The sequence below is a fragment of the Lepidochelys kempii genome, chromosome 2, assembly GCF_965140265.1.
Source record: "Lepidochelys kempii isolate rLepKem1 chromosome 2, rLepKem1.hap2, whole genome shotgun sequence".
In the NCBI taxonomy this organism is placed as follows: domain Eukaryota; kingdom Metazoa; phylum Chordata; order Testudines; family Cheloniidae; genus Lepidochelys; species Lepidochelys kempii.
In genome coordinates, this window is record NC_133257.1 from 20,119,014 (window position 1) to 20,144,050 (window position 25,037).

General features: G+C 42.1%; 1 protein-coding gene across 6 annotated transcripts in view; it reads left to right on the forward strand.

The window, feature by feature from the left end:
• Positions 1-358: 358 nt before the first annotated feature.
• Positions 359-25,037, forward strand: part of LOC140906362 (uncharacterized) — a 142,709-nt gene continuing 118,030 nt past the window's right edge. For 2 of the 6 annotated variants that reach the window (XR_012157085.1, XR_012157082.1), the window contains exons 1-3: positions 490-575; positions 14,519-14,618; positions 20,257-20,299. Coding sequence is in view for 1 of the 6 variants with exons in the window: in XM_073330138.1 (XP_073186239.1) it covers positions 20,205-20,299 (95 nt within the window). In the remaining 5 variants the exon portion in view is untranslated. Of the gene's footprint in view, positions 401-489; positions 576-14,518; positions 14,619-19,972; positions 20,300-25,037 lie in introns of those variants that run through there. The other 4 variants (XR_012157086.1, XR_012157083.1, XR_012157084.1 and 1 more) reach the window with 3 other exon arrangements.

A 25,037-nucleotide genomic window follows, 5' to 3' on the forward strand; every position in this document is an offset into this window, starting at 1 on the left:
AGTTTACAGAGTTGCACCAGTGGTTAAAATAGTGTGAAATCAGAATCAGACTTCCAATATTTAAGATTAAACACACTTTCTGTAAAAGAGAGCAAATCTGGTTACCTTCTTTCCAGGCAGGGCCAGCTCTAGGCACCAGCAAAACAAGTGGATGCCTGGGGCAGCACATTTCTAGGGGAGGCATTCCGCCGGTGGCCATGCTGCCCCTAGAAATGTGCCCCCGCTGCCCCAGCTCGCCTCCGCCTGTTCCCCTGAGCGTGCTGCCGCCGCTCTGCTGCTTCCCCCCCTCCCTCCCAGGCTTGGCGTGCGCGAAACAGCTGTTTGGCGTGGCAAGCCTGGGAGGGAGGGAGAGAAGCCGAGCAGCGGCGCGCTCGGGGGAGGTGGCGGTGGTGGAGCAGGGGTGAGTTGGGGCAGGGAGCAGTTCCTCTATCCCCCCCCCGTTACTTCCTGCGCTCTCCCCCCCCCCACTCACCTTCACTCCGCCTGCTCCCCCGAACATGCTGCCTCTCCCTCGCCTGAGAGGGAGGGGGGAGAAGCGGAGCGGCGGCGTGTTCAGGGGAGCAGGCGGAGCTGAGGTGAGCAAGGGTGGGGGGTTGCGGGGGGGGGCCGCAGGAAGCGATGGGGGGGGGCGGGAAATGCGGCATGCCCGGGGGAGGGGGTGGGCCTGGGGATTAGGGGAAGGGGTGGGGTTGGGTTGGAGCCGGGGGTGAGGGGGCATGAAAAAAAAGCAGGGGCGGCCAAAAATTTTTTTGCTTGGGGCGGCAAAAATCCTAGAGCCGGCCCTGTTTCTAGGAGGCAGCTGCTTTGATGGCATCGCTGCCTCATGGGGAGGATGGATGGATAACATGAACATGCAGAAAGAGGCTGCTGTTGTGTGAAGAGGAGCTCCACCATTTTGAAAGTAGAGGTGCTGGTCTCCAGGGAGCTGTAGGCTGCAGTTAACACTAGGCTCTGGTTGCTGCTATGTTAAGCATTAAGAGTTACGCAGTGATAAATACAAGGTCCCCCAGCCTTAAAAAGATCACCACACTATGTGGTAATATGGCAGAGCAGTTTGACTCTATGGCACTGGTACATTCAGCTGTCCATTTGGTAGAATTAGTTCATTTCGAATCTGCTCACGTTCTGCCCGGGTAGCTCACATTATGATTGTGTGAACAGTCTTCAACAAAATGGCCTCCACAGATGATCAGCAGTTCTTGTCATTTTATTTGTTGTCTGTATTACACGTGTGCCTATGGATCCTATTGTTCTAGGCACCATAAAATGAGTTAAAAGTGAGTCAGAGCTCATAATTTAGGATATGTCAAGATGCAACTGGTGGAAGAAACAGACGAGGGTATGTTGGGAGGACAGGGTAACCATGAAATAATGTGTAAAGTTCCTGTTTTCCTTCCGGCTGAACTGCCATGGTGTACCATGGGAGTTTGTGACCGTGGTGGATCATGGGAGATCAGATTATTGAGGAAAATGGGGGCATGAGACACCCACACTATAACTCCTATGAGGCACAAGGACAGCTTAGGTAGACACAGTTCAAAGTCAAGCCAAGATGAAACCAAATGTTTTGATTTGGTTCAACAAACCCAAAAGAAACAATTTAACATTTCTATGACAACATTTTAAATCTTTTTGTTCCTCAGACAATTTCGATATTTCAACTTTTCCTTCCAATTCGGGAAGGAAACAAATGTCAAAACGTAGGAATTTCACAGACGATGGAAATTCCAATTTTTGACCACCTCTTACTTGCAATGTGCAAAGTGATTTCACTTTTAGAGCTACTGTATTACATCTGAGTGGTAACCTCACACTAATTAAATGAAAGCTTCTCATTACATGTAGGAAGAGAATAAGGTTATCTGTGTAATAATAATGATACAGATGAAATAGATTCAATGGTTACTTTTAAAAGGATTCCCCCCCCCCAAAAAAAAAGTCATATTGAAGGATATTTTTATACACAAGGCAGGCAAAGGGAAAAAGGATAGGGAAGGTAATTAGAAAAAGAAAATGGTGAAAGTTGGGGCTTTGGACCAGTTATAGATGTCCAGACCATTTATACAAGCAGTGACACAATGGATATTGCCGGTTATAAAGTCCCATTGAAAGTCAACCTATTAATAATAAACTATATTTATAATGATTTGCATTACAGTAATGCCTTAAAGCCCCACTAATGGATTTGGACCCCATTGTGCTAGGCACTGTACAAACACATAACAAACAATGGTTTCTGCCCACAAAAGCTTATAATCTAAGTAGTGGGCAAATTTGTGTTCCCAAGTCACTTAGTTGCTTCTGAAAAAGTAAATGTTTAACCCAAAACACAGCAATTCATTTTGATTTTGAGCTTTCAAAATTACCCCCCCCCCTTTTTTTTTAATTAAAAAGGGAAATAAAAACAGTCATTTTGAATTAAAAAGGTCAACACATTTCATTTGAAAAATTCCAAGACAAAAATGTTCCAACTTTTTTGGAATTAAAAAATATTAAAAAAAAAATTAAAAAACCCCCCATGAATTTGTAAAATGTTTTTTAACCTGAATATATATTTTTCACTCAAAAAGTTTTGGTCAGAAAATGTCACCCAGCTCTACTCTCTAGGCACTTTTGAAAATCCAAACTCAACCACTGGATAGTTTAAAAGTTTGAGTCAGTCTGCAAATACCTTTCCTTCCTCATCTGAGAAGGCAGGTAGCTAACATTTGTAGATATGCCCAAGATGTGTCTGAAGGGAAAAGAACTGCAGAGGAATGTGGTTTTAAAAAATGACTAGGTTTATTCTGACAAATCCATCTGTTTGAGTTTCTAAGGACAGACATAGCAGCAGTGACAGTAGTGATCTAGGCACATAACTACGTGGTGGTGACATTTTTCTCTGGGAATACAAGGTGGTGGTCTGGCAGCGTTGCCATCTCTTGCATTCCTAGCTCTCTAGGTCAGTAGAACAAAGAGCTTGTGTGATGTAATCAGAAAGCAAAGTCTTCAGTGATCAGCTGCAGGTTTAATGAGAATGTGCAATGAATTAATGCCTGCTCCGGTGAGAGGGAGAGCACATGGAATTCCAGTGCTCCAGAGCTCTGGGCCTAATACTGTTAGTACAGGGCTTTCTTCCACCCTGATTCCTATGCCTAGAACAATCTTCATAACCTTGTGTGCCATGCTGCTACCTTTTCTTTTAAATCCTCCTTCTGCAAGACTTTCAGCTGCTGGTTTACAGGACACCCAATGGGAACCGAGTGTCAAAATCTCTTTGGCAGCTTTGAAAACCTCTGCTTAAACGCTCACTTTTATTAAACAACCCCCAAAGCACGTATGTTGTCCATTAATAGATTTTAAAGTCAGAAGGAACCACTGGAACATCTAATCTGACCTCCTGTGTATCACAGGCCACAGAATTTCACTCGGTGATGCCTGCATTGAGTCCAGTAACTTGTATTTGACTAAAGTACATCTTCCAGAAAGACATTGAACCTTAATTTGGAGAGATGTAGAATCTACCACTTCCCTAGAAAGTTTGTTCCTCTGTTAAAAAATTATGCCTTATTTCTCATTTGAATTTGTCTGGTTTTAACTTCCAGCCATTGGATCTTATTATACCTATCTCCATAGGTTAAATACCCCTTTAGTATCCTTTTTTTCCCCAGGAAGGTATTTATACACCATAATCACCTCTTGATCCTCTTTTGACGAGCTTAACAAATTGAAATCCTTCAAAAAGAAAAGGAGTACTTGTGGCACCTTAGAGACAAACCAATTTATTTGAGCATAAGCTTTCGTGAGCTACAGCTCACTTCATTGGATGAGATCCTTCAGTATCTCAATGTAAGGCATTTTCTCCAGCTCTCAAATCATTTTTGTGACTCTTCTCTACATCCTTTCCAATTTTTCAACATCCTTTTTACAATGTGGACCCCAGAACAGTATGCAGTATTCCAGGATCAACCTCACAAATTCTGTGTACATAGGCAAAACCACTTCCCCATCCGGCTGCATCACTCAACAAAATCTTGATTGTTCATTCAACTGTCAACTCCTCTTTATTACTGTTTCATGTTTATATTCTGGTTGTGCCTAAAAGCCCCATTTGGGAGTTTGCTATATGATCATACATTAGAGCAGAGGTGGGTGCCGGGGGGCAGTCGGGACAGGAAGTAGGGGGCGGTTGGATGGGGTGGAGGTTCTGGGGGTGGTGGTCACAGGATGGGGAACAGGGGGGTTGGATAGATGTGGAAGTCCCGGGGGGCCTGTCAGGGGGTGGGGGAGTGGATAGGGGTTGGGGCAGTCAGGGGACTGGGAGCAGGGGGGGTTAGATGGGTCGGGAGTTCTGAGGGGGGCAGTCAAGGGGCGGGAAGTGGGAGGGGACGGATAGGGGGTGGGGGCCAGGCTGTTTGGTGAAGCACAGCCTTCCCTACCCGGCCTTCCATACAGTTTTGGAATCCCAATGTGGCCCTCAGTCCAAAAAGTTTGCCCACCCCTGCATTAGAGCCATGCCCTGCCCTCCTTGGGTCAGGAGTCAGATCTTTCAGAGCCAGGCAAAGTATTCGCATCAAATCTATTTTGTGAATTTAGCTCCTTTTCCTCTTTGCCTATTATCCACAAGCAGTGTTGGATTTCTGTGTATTTGTCTGCCATTTTAGAATTTGTTTGTTGCATATTTTGCACAAAAAAATTTCAGTCCATGGGTTGCTCACAGGCTATTAGCTTTGACTTTGACTATTTGTTGTAGTTAGAGTTGTTTAGGAATTTTTCGACAAACCCTTTTTATAGTGAAAAATTCGGATTCATTAAAATCCAAACTGTTCATGAAACGAGGTCGGTTTTGATGAATCTCCTGACTGAAAAAAGTTATTTGGAGGGAAAACAAAGGTTAAAAATTGTCAATCTCCCTTTCATTGTTTTCTAGACAAAAAGTTTATTTATTTATTTTTTACTTTTTGTGTTGAAATATTAGCAAATGTGGATTAAAGTTTAAAGAAAATTGAAAATACAAGTGAAACATTTCAAAAATTTTGATATAATATTTTGATTGACCCTCATCAAAAAATTTTTTGGAGGTTTGGTTTGTGAAAGTTTAAGATTTCAATTTTTTGTCCTGATTCAGGGCATGCAAATTTTTCAGTAGCTCTAAACTTGTTTGCAAACTGTTTCCTGCCCAGCTCTAGTCATAGTGTTTGATAATCTAAATGATCTGCTGTTGTTTCTGTTATTTGATTGGTTGATAACTTTTATAAACAGAAGGAAAATGAAAAAGATTTTACGATGGCTATGTGAACCTGTCCATGATTATATATTGGACTTTTAAAGTTCTGTAGAAGAAAATGAAAACATTCATGGCAATGTTCACAGAAAAAGAATAGAAAGGGTTATGAAGACTGCAGAAGTGAATTCACAGTTTATATTCCATTTCCACCCTTTTTATGAGAGTTAAAAAAAAATCTAGAAAATAATCAAACAAATAGAGTATTTACAATTCCCCCCTCTCTCCCCCGGTATTTTCCAGCTCCAGTATCTCTCTCTTTGTTGCGTAGATGACTGAGCTGAGTGTCAGAGCGGTAAGTTTCAGAGTAGCAGCCGTGTTAGTCTGTATTCACAAAAAGAAAAGGAGGACTTGTGGCACCTTATGCTCAAATAAATTTGTTAGTCTCTAAGCTTTCGTGAGCTACAGCTCACTTCATCAGATGCATTCAGTGGAAAATACAGTGGGGAGATTTATATACATAGGGAACATGAAACAATGGGTGTTACCATACACACTGTAAGGAGAGTGATCACTTAAGGTGAGCTATTACGAGCAGGCAAGCAGTGTGAAACCTTTTGTAGTGATAATCAAGGTGGGCCATTTCTAGGAAACCTACTGACTGCTATTCCTACCTACATGCCTCCAGCTTTCATCCAGACCACACCACACGATCCATTGTCTGCAGCCAAGCTCTATGATACAACCGCATTTGCTCCAACCCCTCAGGCAGAGACAAACACCTACAAGATCTCTATCAAGCATTCTTACAACTACAATACCCACCTGCTGAAGAGAAGAAACAGATTGACAGAGCCAGAAGAGTACCCAGAAGTCACCTACTGCAGGACAGGCCCAACAAAGAAAATAACAGAACGCCACTAGCCATCACCTTCATCCCCCAACTAAAACCTCTCCAACGCATCATCAAGGATCTACAACCCATCACTCTCACAGATGTTGGGAGACAGGCCAGTCCTTGCTTACAGACAGCCCCCCAACCTGAAGCAAATACTCACCAGCAACCACACACCACACAACAGAGCCACTAACCCAGGAACCTATCCTTGCAACAAAGCTCGTTGCCAACTGTGTCCACATATCTATTCGGGGACACCATCATAGGGCCTAATCACATCAGCCACACTATCAGAGGCTCGTTCACCTGCACATCTACCAATGTGATATATGCCATCATGTGCCAGCAATGCCCTTCTACCATGTACATTGGTCAAACTGGACAGTCTCTACGTAAAAGAATAAATGGACACAAATCAGACGTCAAGAATTATAACATTCAAAAACCAGTCGGAAAACACTTCAATCTCTCTAGTCACTCGATTACAGACCTAAAAGTTGCAATTCTTTAACAAAAAACTTCAAAAACAGACTCCAACGAGAGACTGCTGAATTGGAATTAATTTGCAAACTGGATACAATTAACTTCAACAGAGACTGGGAGTGGATTGGTCATTAGACAAAGTAAAACTATTTCCCCATGTTTATTCCCCCCCTCACCTCTCAGTTGTTCTTGTCAACTGCTGGAAATGACCCACCTTGATTATCACTACAAAAGGTTTTTCCCCCCTGGCTTTCCACCCATTGTTTCATGTTCTCTATGTATATAAATCTCCCCACTGTATTTTCCACTGAATGCATCTGATGAAGTGAGCTGTAGCTCATGAAAGCTTATGCTCAAATAAATTTGTTAGTCTCTAAGGTGCCACAAGTACTCCTTTTCTTAGAGCGGTAAGTGGATCGTGTAGTTAAGACCCTGGGACTCCAGAAATCTGCGGTCACTTCCTAGCCCTGACACAGACTGTGGTGTTGAGCAAATCGCTTATCAGCTCCCTATTTGTAAAATGGGGATAATAGCACTTTCTTTCTCCCACCCACTGTTTCTCTAGTTAGATTGTAAATTCTTGGGGTAGGGACTTTCTTGACATCACCCTACTTAAAACGATAGGGCCCTGACCTCAGCTGGAGCCTCAGGTGCTGCCAGAATATGTACAATAATAACAAAGAGCAACTGATTATTATTATTATTTCAGAACCCAGTAGGGGTTTTTACTTCGCTACAAAGACAAGTCCTCTAAAAGGTACATTCCTAGTCTGAAATAGGTTCCTTCACCCTCAGGGGCATAGCCTCCAACATAAATCAAAATCACTTAAGTAAAGCTCAAAATGTCAACTTGACCAGAATCAAAGTCAAACAGATGCAGCACAGGGGGCATTGCCCCCTTTTTGTTTCTGAACTGCTCTCTACTTGGAACTGCAAACGAGTGCCTTGCTCTGTGACAATGCGTTTGTTGCTCTTTCAAGCTTTTTTTTTAGTCAATGTTATCTCTCACAAATGAGCCCTAAGTTCAAAGGACGACTCTTTGAAATTCTGTGAAGTCAGATCACCTTATCAGTGCACTCCCATTCTAGAGGCTCTCCTGTGCTTTCGTTGTAAAAGCTGAGCATGCAGCTTGAGTGTGTTTGATTTATTTTACTGTCTTGCCAGGCCAGAGCTGGCAGACCGGTACAATAAAAGAGGATGGTGGCAGAGCATTTCCTGCTTCTCTTTGCTCTTTTCCAGCTAATGTACCTTTGAGAATGTCCCTGTCAGAAAACTGTTCACTTGCAAATATTTACTCCCCTTCTGACTGTCAGTTGAACCCAAAGAACAAGTTTTTAACAGTGGAGGATGAACTGGCCAAAGGACATTGTCCATTATCAGCATGCGTATGTGTGCTCAGAGGAGACAGGACGTTGCAATGATTTACCACCTATATCTTGCAACCTTAGTACAAATGTCCCATTTAAAACCCATTTGGAAACTGAACTCCACTTCTCCCTTTCCTCAAGAAGTGCTGGATTTTCCTCTCCTCATTCATCCAAGGTCAGCACCATTCCTGCCTGCACTATGGAGGTTTGGGAGAGATCGGTTCTCACCTCAGGCTGGCTCCCAGTGGGAGGATTAGAGAGAGCACAAAATAATCATCTGTAACATAGACCCTCCTCACCCCTAAGCTAATTGTATTTTATGATTATTTGGCTCTAGAGAGAGGGGAGGAAAGGCTAAGCAAAGCCGGGGATGTTTGGGTTCTTATTTGGGTTTGGCAGAACATCAAAGAGTGCAGGAAAACTCATACTGAAAGAATCCATGTTGAAACCTAAGCCCCAGGCGAAGTGCTCCTTTGTGCTGGGGTTCCCAACCTCCGTATCAGGATTTGGAAGCCTCCTGTCTAGAATCAGAGTGCTTCCATCACCCTCCCTCTCAGATGTTCCCACCTGTTTAGACATCCACAGCAGAGTACAAGTGCTCTTTGCCTGACCGCCTCTGTACTTGTCCCAAAGTTCCTTGTCATTGAGTCCAGGCTCCTCCTAACCCATCTGCTTTCTAACCTGCAGGTTCACTTACACTCCAGGTGGGTCAGCAGCAAGATTTATGTCCGGTTAAAGCCCTAGCATGGGACTACAGACTGAGACCATGTCTACAGTGAGGTTGAAGGTGCGATTCACAGTTTATGGAGGCATCTCTGCGCTGGCTTTAATCCAGCTAGTAGTAATAAAAAAAGCAGCGAAGACCCGGTGACGTGGACATCAGTTCAGGTACAAGGCTGCCTGGTCACCCTGGGTACGTTCTCATGTTGCTGGCTTCTGCCTCTGCATCTTCACTGCTATTTTTAGTGAGCTAGCTAGACTAAAACCACTGTGGGATTGCCCACAAGGGCTGCAAATCACACCTCGGATTGTGGCATAGATTTACTCTGCGCGGCCACGGGCGAGCCGCTTTCTGGCCTCAGAGCCCTGTCTTTAAAATGGGGATAATGTTCTCTTTCTCTCACCCTTTGTCAGCCATGTCTGTTTAGGTTATAGGCTGTTTGGGGGAGAACTTCTCTTACTATGTGTTGTACAGAGCCTGTCAAAATGGGGCTCGGATCTTGGCCAGGGGCTGCAGACATTGCTGTAATACTCACTGTAAATTACTACTACTATCGAGGATAAAATAGTATTTGGGAAGGAGACTAATTTCAAAGGCGTGAGCTCCTGAATCTCAGTGTGAGTGTCCTGAAGAGAACTGGGCAGATAACTGATTTTTTTTTTTTCTTTCCAAAAATGGTTTGAGCTGCAACAGATGTGAGATACATTTTTTTTTAAATAGAATTTTTAGTGAGTTACCAACGTCTGTTTCAGAGTAAGGATTTGATCATGAGTCTCCTACATCCTGGGTGAGAGCTAAAGACTGTGGCAGAAGCAGCGATGCTATCATTTCCTCCTTTTCCAGGCTGATTTGTGAGTGGCTGAAACGATTCACATCAAAACTCTGAATAGTTTTGGGTTGACCAAAACTAAGTTTTTCATCCTATTTGTTTGAAAAATTCCACCCAGCTCTAGTCCTGAGACCCCCTCCAGACAGAGAGGTCCTTAAATAAGGGATTTTAGTGTCTTTTGGCAATCTGAAATGTACTGTTCAGGTGAGTTGGGTCTTTCCTAACCATTTACTTTAAATACAATTAAGAGGATACAGTCTCAAAGCAACTTATGGGAAATGTCTGCAGGCAAGCTGCACTTTAAAAACAATGGCTTTGTGAACGAAGCTACGACACTTCCTAAGCTGTTTAGTCTGTACCTTCTGTCTATAGGAAACACCATAAACCATCCAATGAAACTGTGCTTCTGTGTATTGAGAGTACAGGAGAATTTCCATATGGCAAAAACAGTAACTGTTTTCCAGAGAAACTGTCCTGCAGGTGTTCAGCAAAGCACGACATATCAAGATGATGCTTCATATTCAGTTCAAATGTCTGTGGGCCTGATCCAATTCCCATTGAAGTCAGTGGGGAGATTTCAGTGGGAATTGGATTGGGTCCTAGATGTGTAAACCAAAATATACACACTTTTTTTTTTCATTTTCACTTTTATGTCATACACCTTGTTTGTTCAGTATATTCCACTGTCTCATCATGTCGACCATCCCATTCTACCCTGCCAGTGATGCCAGTCGTCATGCTCTGGTTTCTCCCACAACCGTTTCCATGCTTTATTCCATGCCTTCCCTTACGCGTGAAACGTTACTCCTGAGCTGCTCTAGAAGGCTGCTACCATTTCCTCTTTCAAATCCCACCAATCACAAGGGCAGCAGAAGTTTATACAGGGCTGTTTCAGATCCCAGCTCCTCTGGGCAGCGTGTTTGGAGCCTGAAGTGCTTTCGTTCTCTGATGTTACCATCTCAGTTCATCACCGAGGTTCCCAAATTGCCGTGACCCTCTGTCTGATCTCTGTCTCTTCCTCACCTACTCTTAACCCCTGCATCATTTTACAATATATTAAACAGCCTATTAAAACAATGGGATTTCTTTGTGCAGGTCTTCAAGCAGCCAAAATAATCTTTCTACTTCCTGTCCACTCCCCTTTCTTGTCAATTCCCAATTATGGGCCTGATTCTGGCCTCCTTACCCATAGTCAGTAGTTCCATTGGTGGAGCAAGGGACTACTCCAGTGTGACAAAATCTGGCTTGCGTAAACCCTTAAGGCCAGGGAAGTGTCTTCCTGTTTGTTTGAAGTGTCAAGCACACTTGGGGTGTGTGTGTGTGGAAAATAATTAACAATAATTAATACTAATGGTGTTAATGATTTGTCTTCACCCATGTCGTGTCTGCGGCTGGCAATTATTCATTCAGCACATTGTACAAATATAAACAGCAGGATACGTGGTGTTATCCAGTAACTACACAACCAATAGCTTGTACCTTGCACTTCGATTAATCGGCAAGAAATGCACACCCACTCCTTTGTGCTTATTGCTTAATTTATTTACTTAATTCATTTAGGCCGAAGAGGCCTTCATGGTTCCAGCTGTCTGGCTTTCTAGGCTAGAGCTGTAGGCAATCAATTAGCTCCACTAGTCTGAACAACAGAAGTTCAATATATGCTGCCTTCATATACTACATTTCAGGCTAGTACAAACTGTTAAGTAGTATTGCGCTTTAACTCCATATAATTCAGTCCAGCAATGTTAGACTTCTTATGATTCATATTCCATAGAACGCTGAATAGAGCTGACCAAATAATTATTTTTTGAGGGTGGGGAGGGAGTGGTGGGGGGAATTCAGTGGCCAAACCAAAAACTCTGGGGAAAAAAATTGTTTTGTGTGAAGTCAGAATGGATATTTGCAGGGTGTTTTTCCCAAAATGAAAAACCAAAAGAATTTTGTTTCAGGTCAAATGAAACATTTTGTCAACCCAAAATAATTTTTTTCAGTTTTTGTTTTGTTTTTCATTTTTGGATGTTACTCTTTTTTTTTTTTAAATACATCTAGCTAAATTTGGAAATTAAATGAAAAGGAATTTTAGAATGAAACATTGACAAAATAAAATATTTAAAAAAACTATTTGCTGAATTTTACCTGAATTCATGAATAGTTTCAGTTGACCTGAAACTACATTTGTCAGTGAATAAAGTGTTCATCCAAAAAATGTTGCACAGATCAGTGCTGAAGATAAATGTGATGACATTTATTGTTTTATAGGATAGTGGGTGTGCAGATACAATAATAAATCTCTATCCTAATAGGAACACTCAAAACGTGATACCAGTACACCAGCTAAAAATGACAAGAATTTGCTTTATATAATCTAAAAAACCAAAGCACCATTGCAAAGCGCACAACATGTAAGCAAAGTGATCTGGGGGGTGATTGGCAAATAGCTTGCTTCATGTTTTATGCTGACCCTCAGTTGTCCCCCTACTTAGCTTTTATTAGTTGGCTAATTTCCTATAGGCATCGCAGTAGAAGTGATTCTTGGATAGGGAGCTGCCAAGGAGATTCTTGCTGGTCCTGGTTGGGGGGCTCTGACATTTCATACATTTTACAGCAGAATTGTGAAGACCTGAACGGTTTGTTTCAATCTACTTACAATGCAGTCCCTTCCCTTGAGGGGACTGGGAAATGTTTTTGAATGACCAGATAGTAACAGCAGAGTGGATGCAAAGGGCCGAATTTGCTAATCAAGGGGAGTGTAAACCTGCATCAGCTCCCATGGGAATCATTCCAGGGAGTTGGCCCCAGGCTCTTAGGGTCTCTCTGTACTACAGCTGGGAGCATGCCTCCTGGTGCAGGTAGCCCGACTTGTGCTAGCTCGGCTAAGGCTAGCATGCAAGAAAATAGCAGGTGACCGTTCAGGCATGGGCAGAGGTCAGGCTATCCACCTGGGTCCAAGTTCTTTTGGACCAGTGCAGCCACGCTGCTGTTGCTAGCGTTCTAGCTACAGCAGAGCTAGGATGTGTCTATCTAGCTAGGCGCGGAGGCATGCTCCCAGCCGCTGTGAGGACACCCCCTTAGCGGCTAACCAGGGATGGAGCCAAAGCAGGAGTATAGCAGAATCTGATGTGGTGTTCCCTGACTAGCAAGCAGTGATGGCAGCTCTCAGGTTTACAAACGATCAGTGGGCAAACTAATGTAAAGTAAACCCAAGGGAGCCACATCCTCAGCTGGGGTAGCTACGTTGAAATCATTGGAATTACACCCATTTATACCAGCTGAGATCCTGGCCTTTGACGTTCATTTCTAGACTGAAATGTACATGAAGCCCATTCAAAAAGCACAAGTCAGCAGTGTGTACATGGTAAATGAGCAGGAAACTAACAGGAAAATACCCTTTGGGTGTATGGGCCCTTGGCCAACCTCGTGTTCTGCATTAAAATCAAGGAACACTTTGTCAGACTCAGCTGCCCCTTGGCCCCTCAATCAGCTACTGATCAATCTCAGACCCCTAGATGGGCCAGATTTTGGCAGATTATGAACACCCTCCACTCCCACTGACTTCAGAGGGAACTGAAGGTACTTGTTAGAGCTTGCCAGAAAATGGGGAGGAGGAAAAGGGATTTCTGCTGAAAACGGTGATAGAAAAAGGAAAGAAGAAGAATTTTTTACTGAAATTTTTATCCATTTTGATTTCTTGTCAAAACTGAAAAATGATTGCCTCCTCCCCACCCCCCCAGGTTTTGGATTCGTGGTTTTCTGATGAACAGCAGACATGCTCCACAAAAAAGCTTTGCTTAGTAAAAACCTCAATTTTCCATCATTTTCCCCGCCCTAGAGTTCATCACTCCCCACCCCCCCAGAAGGGCTCAGAATCTTGCTACTCTTTAAACTAGGTCTGTAACCTTTTGTGATCCACCCCTTCTATAAGACTTGTACCAGCCGTGGAATAATCCTGAAAAGATACATTGGAAATGCCCTACATTTTCACAGCTAAACTGGCTGCTGGCTTGCTGATGGAAAGGAGCAGGGCAATAACAGAGTAACTGCCACTCTACTGAACAAATACCCATCGCATAAAACGATTCAATCCCCGTTGGTGATTTGGTGTAACAGAGTAATGTCACAGCAATTGAACCTTGTTTTTTGACAGAATTAATGTCTCCTGCTCTGACTGGGAAAAGCTCAGATTTTCCATGATCTTTATTTTCCACTAATGCCTCCGCATTTATGTAGCAGCGGGAGGAGTCCATTATCCCATGACAATGTTTAACCTGATCAGCATGATCTATTTAAGTATGTGCATTTGAGAATATCTCTGATATTAATATGTGATCAGCCGTCTATGGCTGCATGTAGGATACCTTACACTTATAAAGCACCTTGCATCTAAAAATCTCTGCTTTACAGACATTAAAGCAGGGAGGTTAATAGTAATATTTACTATTTTGCAAATGTGGAACACAAGCCATGGAGAGATTTAGCACCATCTTCAAAGCTGTGTGCCGAAAGCTGAAGCTTGTCTAGGGATATTAGTACTGCTGTAACTAGGATATAGTTGCACTAGTGCAAATTGGTAGTGCAGGCAGGTTGTACCGATGTAGCACGGGGTATGTGATTTACTAGACGTAATTGCCCTGATCTCAAAAGCCATACAAAAGCACCAAGATCAAAGTGGTCTGGTGCTGAGGATTTGTATCCCCCATTAAAGTCAATTATGCCTAAATTGTTTTCATTTTTGGTCTTTTCACCATTATTCTATAATTAGTATTTGTATTATGGTAGTGCCTAAAGCGCCCCCCCCCCAGGATTGGGGCCCCATTGGTCTAGGCACTGTCTAAATATATAGTAAGAGATGGTCCCTGCCCTTACACTCTATCTAGAGACAAACAAGTATGATAGTACAGAAGGGAAGGGAAGATGATATCAATGAAAATAGGATCAGGCAGTTACATAGGTAGCTATTGCACGACTGTCCTCAACCAATGCACAAGCAAACAGTTATTAACTGGCTAATTTCTTGCAGATTTCACAGCAGATATTGGTCTGGAGGAGGGAGTTGAAGGAAAAGTGGCTCTAAAGATGAACGCCCCAATTCAGGAAAGCACTTAAGCACTTGCTGACAGGTAAGTATGTACTTAAGCTCCCTTTCTGAATAGGGATGTTTTCCTGAATCGGGGCCAAATTCAGAAAGGGCATTCCGTGCATCAGAGGCATTGTGAAGGAATAGGCGGAGAAGCTGTCAAATGGGCAAATGAGGTTGGTAGCATTGGTGGAGCAGAGGAGGTAAGAGGGTGACACGAGAAAGATGAGAGGAGACTGGCTGCATTGTATGATTGATTGGTTCATGTTTGCAAAGCACTTTGCAAACACATAGTGTTCTCTAAGTGCTCAGTAGTATTGTTGTTTGTTACCCACTCATTACTGCATCTGACACAAGTTCAAACAATCTTGTCTTTATACTGTCTCTTCCCTTTAAAATTTCTCTCTCCAATTCCCCTGTCATCTTTCCTTTTCCAAAAAGAAAAGGAGTATTTTTGGCACCTTAGAGATGAACCAATTTATTTGAGCATAAGCTTTCGTGAGCTACAGAAGTGAGCTGTAGCTCACGAAAGCTTATGCTCAAATAAATTGGTTAGTCTCTAAGGTACAACAAGTACTCCTTTTCTTTTTGCAAATACAGACTAATACGGCTGTTACTCTGAAACCTTTCCTTTTCCAAGGAGTCCTGTGGGGTGTGTGGCTAGTAGGACATGATTGCAATAGGTTAAAAAGAGTTATTAACAGAGACCACATCAGAGCTCTTGCAACACACACAATCTGTTTACTCAGCATCAGCTCGACTAATTCCTCATGAAAGGGCACTGCATAGCAGAGTGCAAGACCCTGCTGCTCAAAAATATTACTTATGTACAAAGAGCTTGATTCTAATTAGGGGTGGGGGAGCCAGCTGCGGCAAAATCAAAACTTAGCCCCAACCCTTCACTCAAAGCCTGAACCCAAAAATCTTTTAATAGACACACAAACGTTTGGTTACATTTAGTTTGTAAAGTTTTTTGGCTCTTAAACATCCTCCTTTTGGACACGACTGGAAGTGAGAGGAACTGAAACAACACAACCGAATTTGTCCTCACAGTATTTTCAGAAATTGTAAGTACTGGCAACCTCACAACAAATTGCCCAATCCTCCTTGCTCTGAAAAGTGTTGTGAGATCAGGCAAGCTTCTATTTCTCATGCTGAAACAGAGGGGACCAAATTCTCCATTGCTTTACACTGTCTGCCTAAGTTCTAGCTATCCTACTTATTTGGCCCCCATTAACAACATATCTTCATTACCACGTCTTTAATGTATTTATCCTCCATTGTGAGGCAGAGAAGTGCTATTACTCCCATTTTACAAATGGAGAACTGAGGCTCTGAGAGATTAAGACCCCGCTTTTAAAAACTATTTAGGCCTTGTTTTGTTCACTATTAGACCTAAGAACCTAAATCCCTTTTGAAAATGGGATTTAGCTGTCTAAATCACTTAGGGCTTGTCTACACTGGCACTTTACAGCGCTGCAACTTTCTCACTCGGGTGTGAAAAAACACCCCCCTGAGCCTAGCTAGTGTCAGCGCTGTAACATGCCAGTATAGACAATGCACCAGCCCTGGGAGCCGCACCCCTCGTGGAGGTGGGTTTTTTTTAGAGCCAGTGAAGACGTGCCGTTAGGCCTTGCAACAGAGCTGCACCTATGTACCTTTAAAAATCTGGGCCAAAAGGACTGGATGTGCCAGAACATGGAACTGAACACAGGTCTCCCAAGAGGGAAGGTTTGTACCTTAACCGCTGAATCAAAGTTCCTAGTTACTGCTGTCTGTGCAAATCAGAATGGCAGTATTTTCAACTCACTGCGCAAAGGCATAAATGACCACACCAGGTGCCAGGTAATGGGGAGCTAGGTTAGTAATGACTAGGTAGTTCTCAACCTTTTCTGTACTGGGACCACCCAAGGCATCCTTCTCCCTCCCAGCTAGCTGGGATCCCCTTCCTATTTTGCAATGTAGAATGGGAAAGGTGGTTGTGACCTCCCAACCCATGTTTGTGTCCATTGGGGTGAGAACTCTTGGACTACAGCAGTGCGTTCCTTCAAACATTCTGAATTCTGGCAAGTCAAAACCCAACACAATGCAAAAATCTTGATGATTTTTTTGGGGGGTGGGAAGTTATATTAAATTTAAAACTCAAACCACTTTTGTCAAAAAGTTCATGAACTGGGGCCTGATTTATGGCTTTCCCTCCAGTTATCTGACATTTGCACTTTCATAAGTTCTTAACTAAATTTCTTGTTGAGCCAATTCTAGAACTTTGCAAAACCTGCCAGTTCTGCTTCCTGGCCTTTCTCCAGGTTTCACTTTGAGTCTAGCACTCATTCGTGTTGAGATTTGAGGACTGTTTATCTGTCAAAAGCAGCTGAAAGTGCAAACCATTTGGGCAACTGGAAAGAAATTCATCGGTTTTGTCTATACGACGTTCCTAACTATTTGGGGGTGAGCAGAAATCTACTCATTACCAACCCGCAAGCTTTTTTTTTTTTTTTCCCCTGCACTCCATAAGTTTTCCTTAAAAGTCTTCTATCCAGATAGTGACAGAACTTGATGGCTCTTACTTTAGGAGCATAGGAGAAAAGCCTCATCCCAGGAGGTCTACTTACAGACCTTGGACTTTCATTCATGGATGGACATGAAAGAGGAGGCAGGGACAATCCAGGATTCATGGATGTTACTATAGTTAGTTACAAAAATGGTTAAAATACATATTCACATTCCCCCCTCCATTAGTTCCAACGTCTCAAAGCTCTAGAATGCCCCTTCTTTATTGCACTGTGAAATAGATGCTATATAATTCACTGGCCTCTTCAATTGAATTTTTTTGGTCCCATTTACTCTTGATGCACTGAAAGTGGAAATCTCACAGTATATACAGTCATATGTTCCCACAGCATGTGAAAGAGGAACTTCAAAACTATGAGGGGTCAGCCTTAGGGAGAGACCCATAATTCACACTGCAAAAATGCTCAAAAAATACTTCCGATTTAAAAAGCGCATATTCACTCGTGACAGTAGTATTTTTCATTTGCACCGATTAAAAGCCCATGGAAGCCAATAAGAGTCTTTCCATTTCTTTATCATTTCTTTAATTTATTATTTATTTCCCTGCCTATTGAGTTTTTCAATACAAATGGATGCACACAACTGTAACCTCTTCTTCCTAGAGTAATGCATAGATGAACTTTCTTTAAATAAATACAAATAGTGATTTGACATTAAAAAGTCACTGTTTACTAACAGATACAAAAGAGCATTCTCCTATACTTAAAATAGTTAATAACTGCAGTACCTCAGGTAACGTAGTACCAACAAGGTTCATGGCAAATGTTGTGGTGGTGCTGAGACTGGGGATAAATGTTGACCTTTTAATGGCAACTGATGCAAATAGACTATTTTATAGGAAAAAAATATTACAGTGAAGTCCATCCTCTTTCTTCAAATCTGGTGCTCTTGTAGTCATAAGAATGTTGGCCTAAATTTTCAAACCTGACTAGAGGAATTTTGACCCCCTAAGGAATGCAGGCTCTAACCTATTGTAAAGAACACTGCTGTGCTGATTTACCTTTTCTAGTTTTGGTTGAAATATAATTACCGCAAATATAATTACCTCAGCTTCTTCTGCTGTCCAGCCACCCCCGCCACCAAGGGGGGAAAAAAAAAAGATTGAAAAACTTCCTCCAAACCAAGTTTCCACCAAAGTAAAGCCTTATTTTTGTTCCCCATTTACCCTTTTCTGGTTTGAAGTTGTGTAACCAACGCAGAATCATCTTGAGAACAAACATTCTGTCCTGATGCGAGAGCCCTCGGGTCATGTGAAATGAAGACAAGTGGAAAGAAAAGCACAGGAAAGCATGAGTTGGAGCTTCCCTCTGCATTGTACTGCAAGGCAGAGGCATGTACAATGACTTCCAGCCAAACATCACCTGCTGCTTTTCGCAAGGACTAGTTTGTTTCTTCATTTTCTTCTCTTTAGTAGTGACAAGCATATCCTGTCAGACACTTTCCAACAAACATGACCATATACAGAGAGAGAATGTGCCCATCTTAATCCTGGCACATCTCTCCTTGAGAATCCGTAGAAATACAGGCCCTGTGCAACAAGAACTACAGAGGCACTTCTTCTCCTTGATCCATCCATGTCCCCTTTGGACACTAAATCCATGCAGATTATTTGTTCTCTTAGCATGGATAATCTGCATTTGGGAGTCTGTTAACCAAAAGATGGGGGTACAATAGCAGAGTTTTGCATCGTATGTGTGTTGGTTTGGGAGTGGTATTTCTGTCGTGAGCCTGTATTTGGTTCATGATGTGCCTTTTAACCACTGAAATCTCTCATTTGCAATTTAGAACTAATACAATTATTATTTATGTTTTGTATTATCATTGTGCCTAGGAGGCCTGATTGTGGACTAGAGAACCCACTGTGCTAAGAGCTGTACAGACGCAGAACAAAAAGATAGTCCCTGCCCCAAAGGGTTTAAAATCTACATATACGACCATAGACAACAGATGCAGGAACACAAGGAAACAATAAGACAGCATGGTGGACAGTGATGTATTATGATAGCACCCAGAGACCCCCAACCGAGATTGGGGACCTGTTATACCCAACTGACAAATATGCAGAGATAATCCTTGCTCAGAAGACCTTACAGTACAAATAGACAGGAGAGACAAAAGGTGAAATAAACAAAATATTATTATTACCATTTTACAGAGGCATAGATCTTGTTCAAGGTCACACAGGAAGTCAGTGGCAGAGCCAGGAACTGAACCCAAATATTTTGAGTCCCTGTCTAGTGACTTAAACAAAAGATAATTGTTTTAGTTTCTCCTGTGACCAAAAATCATCAGGACGTCAGTGGAAAGTATGAGTTCAGAATCAAAACCCTGTAGTGGGTTCATTCTATGGAAGTGTTAGAGGTGCCAAATGCAAGTGCTGCTCCCCAATCCAGATGGTACAGAGAGAAATGTCATCATACTGGGGACTTTTATTTGATGGACCAAAAAACAACCACCACCACCACCCCACCCCCCAAAACCCCAACAAACCAAAAACCACCAAGTGAAAGTGCTACCCTGTCAGACCCAGAGAAAGTGATCTGCAAAAGGCAGAGGGCTGATTGCCCACAGCTCTAACTGAAATCAGTGGGAGCTGCTCTGCACCTCTGAAAATCATTTTGAGATACATTTTATCCCTTAATTGTTTTGAGATAATGTTTCTCCATTGCCAGGCTCTAATCGGTTGGACAAAGTTAAAGGAAATTAGTTTAGCTGATTTATTGTGTAATTTGTGCTGTATATAGGCTATTTGTGCAGAATGGCAGTGTCAGTGGTCTGCAGTATGCAGTACCCCTGCATTACTGCTTTGATAATGCTACGGGTGATCTGAACTTGCTACCCAGGTAGGGGCAGGGTGCTCAGAACAAGCCTCGTCAAAGAACAAAACTCAAAAGTGTCTCTCGCAAGGAGAGAAGGGAAGAGGAAAGACATAGATTGGGAACCCTAGCAGCATTTTAACCCCCACAACAGGTGACGTAAGCATGTGCAATAAGACGCTCCCAGAAAACTCTTCTCCCTACCCAGAAAGCTTTATGGAGACTCCGTTGCTGATACTGACATGTGGATGGAAGTGTATCTGTTATTAATATTAAATATATCTATTTGTGTAGGTCTGTTCCATCTACCTGGAAAGGTTCCACAGAGCGGTATTGGGTAAATATGCATCTACCCCCAAGCTTTTCTCATGCAGAGTCCATTGGGTATGTAGCCTGCCACCCCTCCTGTTCAGTGGGCATTTTGGAGTTGCCGAGGGAGGTAGTGCTGTAATTTGGGCAGCAGGGCCAGCTGTAGACAGGTGACAACTCTGTTCCAAGCCTTGTCTTCACTGAACTCGATAGGGCAGCGTCTCTGCTTTCCTAGTGTCCAGCCCAGCTAGTGGCTGGGATGAGAACATGTTGGGTTGAAGCTTGCAGCATTAGCTCCTAAGTTGCTGGAACTTCTCACTGTGATTTCCTTTAGCTTCTGGTGCATGTTTGTTTTCAAGCTGAATCAAAGACAGTTGGGTGGGGACCCATTTCAGACTAATTTTCCTTCTTATTCTGCTGGTTATTAAATCAGCTTAGCTTTTCTTTCAATTCTGTAGTCCATATTCCTGAATAAAGAACACCTATCAGAAGAAAACTATTGAATCAGTTAATAATTAAACAATGACAACTTGAAATACACCCACATAAGAGCTACCTGATATCACATGTCTTACATATTTGATAATTGTACAGCGGAGCTTTGTTTAATGAGTGGTGATACTTAAAAATATTCATGTTGGGAATTGTTGTGAAAGGTATTATTTTAATGAATGGATGTATGATCACTCAGGCTCTTATATCACATCCTTTCCCACACAGGTTCTTGCATACTTCTGCCAAAAGTGTTAGCTGTTTACTTTTCCCCTTGTTTTCACTCCAGCAGTGAGTGATTAATCTTTAAAATGACTCTGAAAAAATGGCATTGCGGAGTTTGCTGTTTGTCATGTGACAATGGTAAGGAATCACAAAAAGAGGGTAATTTTCCTCTAATGCTGAACAAGGAACTTTATTTGAATGAGGAAAAGAGAATTACCCCATAATCTACACTTTTTCTCACCCACTTGCTGTGTATTTTCCCTCTAGAATTTTCCCAGACTCTCACCTCTCTAGCTTCCTGCCACAGTTTTAAAGGCTTTACTGTGAACTTCAGAGCACATCTGCTTCGTTTGCAAGAAAAAGATGGTTTTGTTTTGTTTTTTTTCCCCCCTAGCTGGCAGCTTCACAAACTCAGCTGCGGGATAGGTGGACGGTGTAAAACAGTCTCCAAATTTGAGTCTACAGTTTTTTGCAAAATATTTAAGCATAAAAATCCCAGACTGCATGCAAGTCCCTACACGCACTAACATTTTACACACAAAATCAAGAGTGCAAATTTTACGTCTCTTTAACATCTATGTAACATCTAGTTTATGCTCTAGCACATCAGGCCACTGGTTCTGATGAAAATTTGAATGGACAAAACATAGACTCTGTGGCCATCCTCTGATACTATTGCTTTGAGTGACAATTTACTCCATGAATGGTCCCATTAAGTAAGGGGATCAGAATCTGGAATCAGCTTTGTAATTAATTGAGAATTCTTGTTCTTTTCTCCTTCTTTTTAATAGGGTCTTTCATATTATATGCAAATTATTTTTGTTTGTAGGGATTCAGTTTTATTCCCAACTCTGCCACTGACTGGTTCATTTTCCTTACCTGTACAATGAGAATGTGCAAAGGAAGGAAAGTATCAGTGCTTTGAGAGCTCTGGTGGGGGAGCATTACATAAGAGCGAAATACTATTATTAATGATCTCTGGTAGGTTGAGGGGTCAGGATTACTTCTGTTCTAAGGGCTATTCTACTTCTATGCTTATTTTGCTTTAACGTATAAGTGAACGTGACTGAGTCCAACTAATGTATTAGTCTTTAATTTTCCCCCCCATTTTATTAAGTTTAAAAAAAAATAAAAAGTTTGCAAGTCATAATTGTCTCCAATTCACTCTTCCTTTCTTTCTCTGCTGCTTACCTCACCCTTTGTTGGCCCAGGGAGATCTGGATTTAAACCCTTTAGCCATATGCATTCCTCTCCTTCTCTGTCTACTGTGTGTAAACACACCTGGTTACTTCTGGAGAGACCTGGTTTCCTGGCTCAGAAGGTGTTTTTGGTTTTCATAACAAAGGAACTGAGCTACACAGGGAACAGGGTAGTTTACAAAGCACCCAAGCAACAGAGTTGAAAACCTGTATATGAGGAAGATCATTGGCCGTGTTGGCAGGGGGATGCTTAGAAGTGTAGCCCTCCTTTGGTGGTTCACCCTGTCCAACACCTGTAACCGTTCTCAATAGGGGCCTGATTCAAACCCCATTGAAGTCAATGGAAAGACTCCCACTGACCACAGTGGATAAGGCCCTGGATGGATTAATAATGTACACAGCTTTTTCAAACACTGGATAGACTAGAAGCTGGTTAATTAGCCTGTTTGTATCAGCTGGTTTTCATAGAGGGCCTTTGCTTGGATGTATGGATAAGAAGAATAAAAGCACATCAGGAGTGGATTCTCAGCTGGTCTAAATACACTGGTTTACACTAGTTGATGACCTCGTTCGTTGCAGGCCAGCAGGTCAGAATAAGTTCGCTATCAGAAGGAAAGGATGATTCACTGAATAGGCCACTAGCCTGAGACTCAGGAGACCTAGTTCAATTCCGTGCTCCATCACTGATTTTCTGTGTGACCTTGGACAAGCCACTTAGTCTTTCTGTGCCACAATACCCCATCTGTAAAATGGAGACAATAGCTATTCCTGGCCTCACAGAGGTGTTAGGAGGACAAATGCATCAAAGATTGCCAGGTGTTCAGGGACTACAGTAATGGTGGCCATATAAGTACCTTAGTTATAGAGATCAAGGAAGGTCATTTCTCTTGTATTTCCCTGTATTCTATACCATTTCCCTGTATTCTAAGCTTTATGACTGACTCTACCTTATTCCAGCAGAGATGATGCTCCAGTTGGCTTGCTGCAGTTTTTCTTTTAAAGCAGAGCTGAATTTCCCAAATGGAGTTGACACTGATTTATTCATAATTGTACCTTGCAATCGTATAGCACCTTTTCACCAGAGGTACTCAAAGCACCTTCCATGAGTTAATTTATGACCTCAGAAGAAACCTGTGCTCACTAAGGAGTGGATTATAACCATTGCTTAGGTAAAATTTTATTTCTACATCGAGGAAAGCATTATTAAAACCATTTTAAATATGGATAATCTGAAGAACAAACAGGTCAGATTTTCCAGACATGGGGCCAACATTTTCATACCGGTGTGCCTAACATCAGGAAGTTAAAAACAGTATTAGGCACCCAAATAAGTGGCCTGATTTTCAGAGTTGCTGAGCAACTGTAATCCCCATTGATTTCTTGATTCCTGGGGCTGGAGGCATGATGGCCTAAGCAGTCCATTCATCTTGTTGTAAGTTGGGAAGACGCCATTTTGAAAAGCATGCTGCTCTACCCTGGTTGGCATGACCTTGCACCATGCGTGTGAGGTCACAGGAGCGCTCTTGCAAATGGCATCCTCCGTGAAGTGTGACCTCACACACATCGTGTGTGTCAGGTCATGCTGGTGGGGGCGGGACCCATGCCATTCCTAGTCTACCTGGTGTAATTACAGGTGACATTCTTATTCATGTAAATGTCGAACGGGATTTGAAAGTTTAATGTCTCTAAGCATGCTAAACATCCCCTCTTGTTTGGATATGGTCTCTTCCATTATGAGCCCATGTTATAAATTGTTTTTCAACACCATTTGCTTTTTCAACCTGCCAGAAAGTTCTGTTTCAAAAGGTCTGGATTAAGGTGTCCTTGTTCACAGTGAGTAGTGTCTACGTCTTGAGTAGCTCTGTTGAAATCAGTGGGACTAATTTACAAATAAAGTATTATCTGTGAGCAAACGTATCACAATATAGTTCAAAATGAGTTCCTAAAGGGTTACAAGTAAAGTATGAGAAGGCAAATTAGTGCTATTTTAAATGCTGTCTCAAATGTTCTCAGCAGAAGTCCTGGGAATATTTTATATCAAAGGTATTCAGCTATAGGGCACTACATAATTGTTTATTTTGGAAACAGAAAGGATGATTCACTTATGTTAGATACTCCCATGCTATTAGCAGACAAGATCCATGGCACATCATAGCTTTTGGGTCATATTACACCTAATTAATTCATTACACCTTAATTAATAAGTATGCAAAGAAATATATCTATATGACCTAAGCATTATGGAGTGGATTGTCCCTTATAGACTGCCTAGGGCTGGTAATGAAACTGAGCCATTCTGCCCCTACAGGAGTTCAAATGGCTTTTGGTTTGCTCCAATTTGGAATAAAACCAAATTATAAAGCCTTGAAACATTTTCACAATACAGAATTTTTGTTTTTGGGTGAGCCCCAATCTTGGGCCCCAGACAAAAGAAACCAAGTGACATAACCATTACTGTGAGTCTTTCTGCATCTTTGAAACGTTGTGTACATGGAAAAAATTAGTCAACTACAGTACGCACTTTACATGGGACATTTGATCTAAGGTTATAATTTAGAAATTATTTTCCTTTCTGTGTTTATAAAGGCATTATAGTACATAAAGAATGAAAGTCATAAACTCAGTCATGTTTGGGAGAGGTTTAGATACCACAGTGGCAGGAGTCTTGTAAGTACCTAGAGTGGGAAAGATAGTCATAACTACAAACATTTCCAGTTGGTTTTGTTCTTGAACTTGTCAAATGTGTGGTCTGCTTAGAAGAGTGGAGGATCAGTTCATTGACCAGTTGTATATCAACTTGATTTCTGCCTCTTTTAATAAGCCCAGACACATCATCTTGCTTCAAAATAT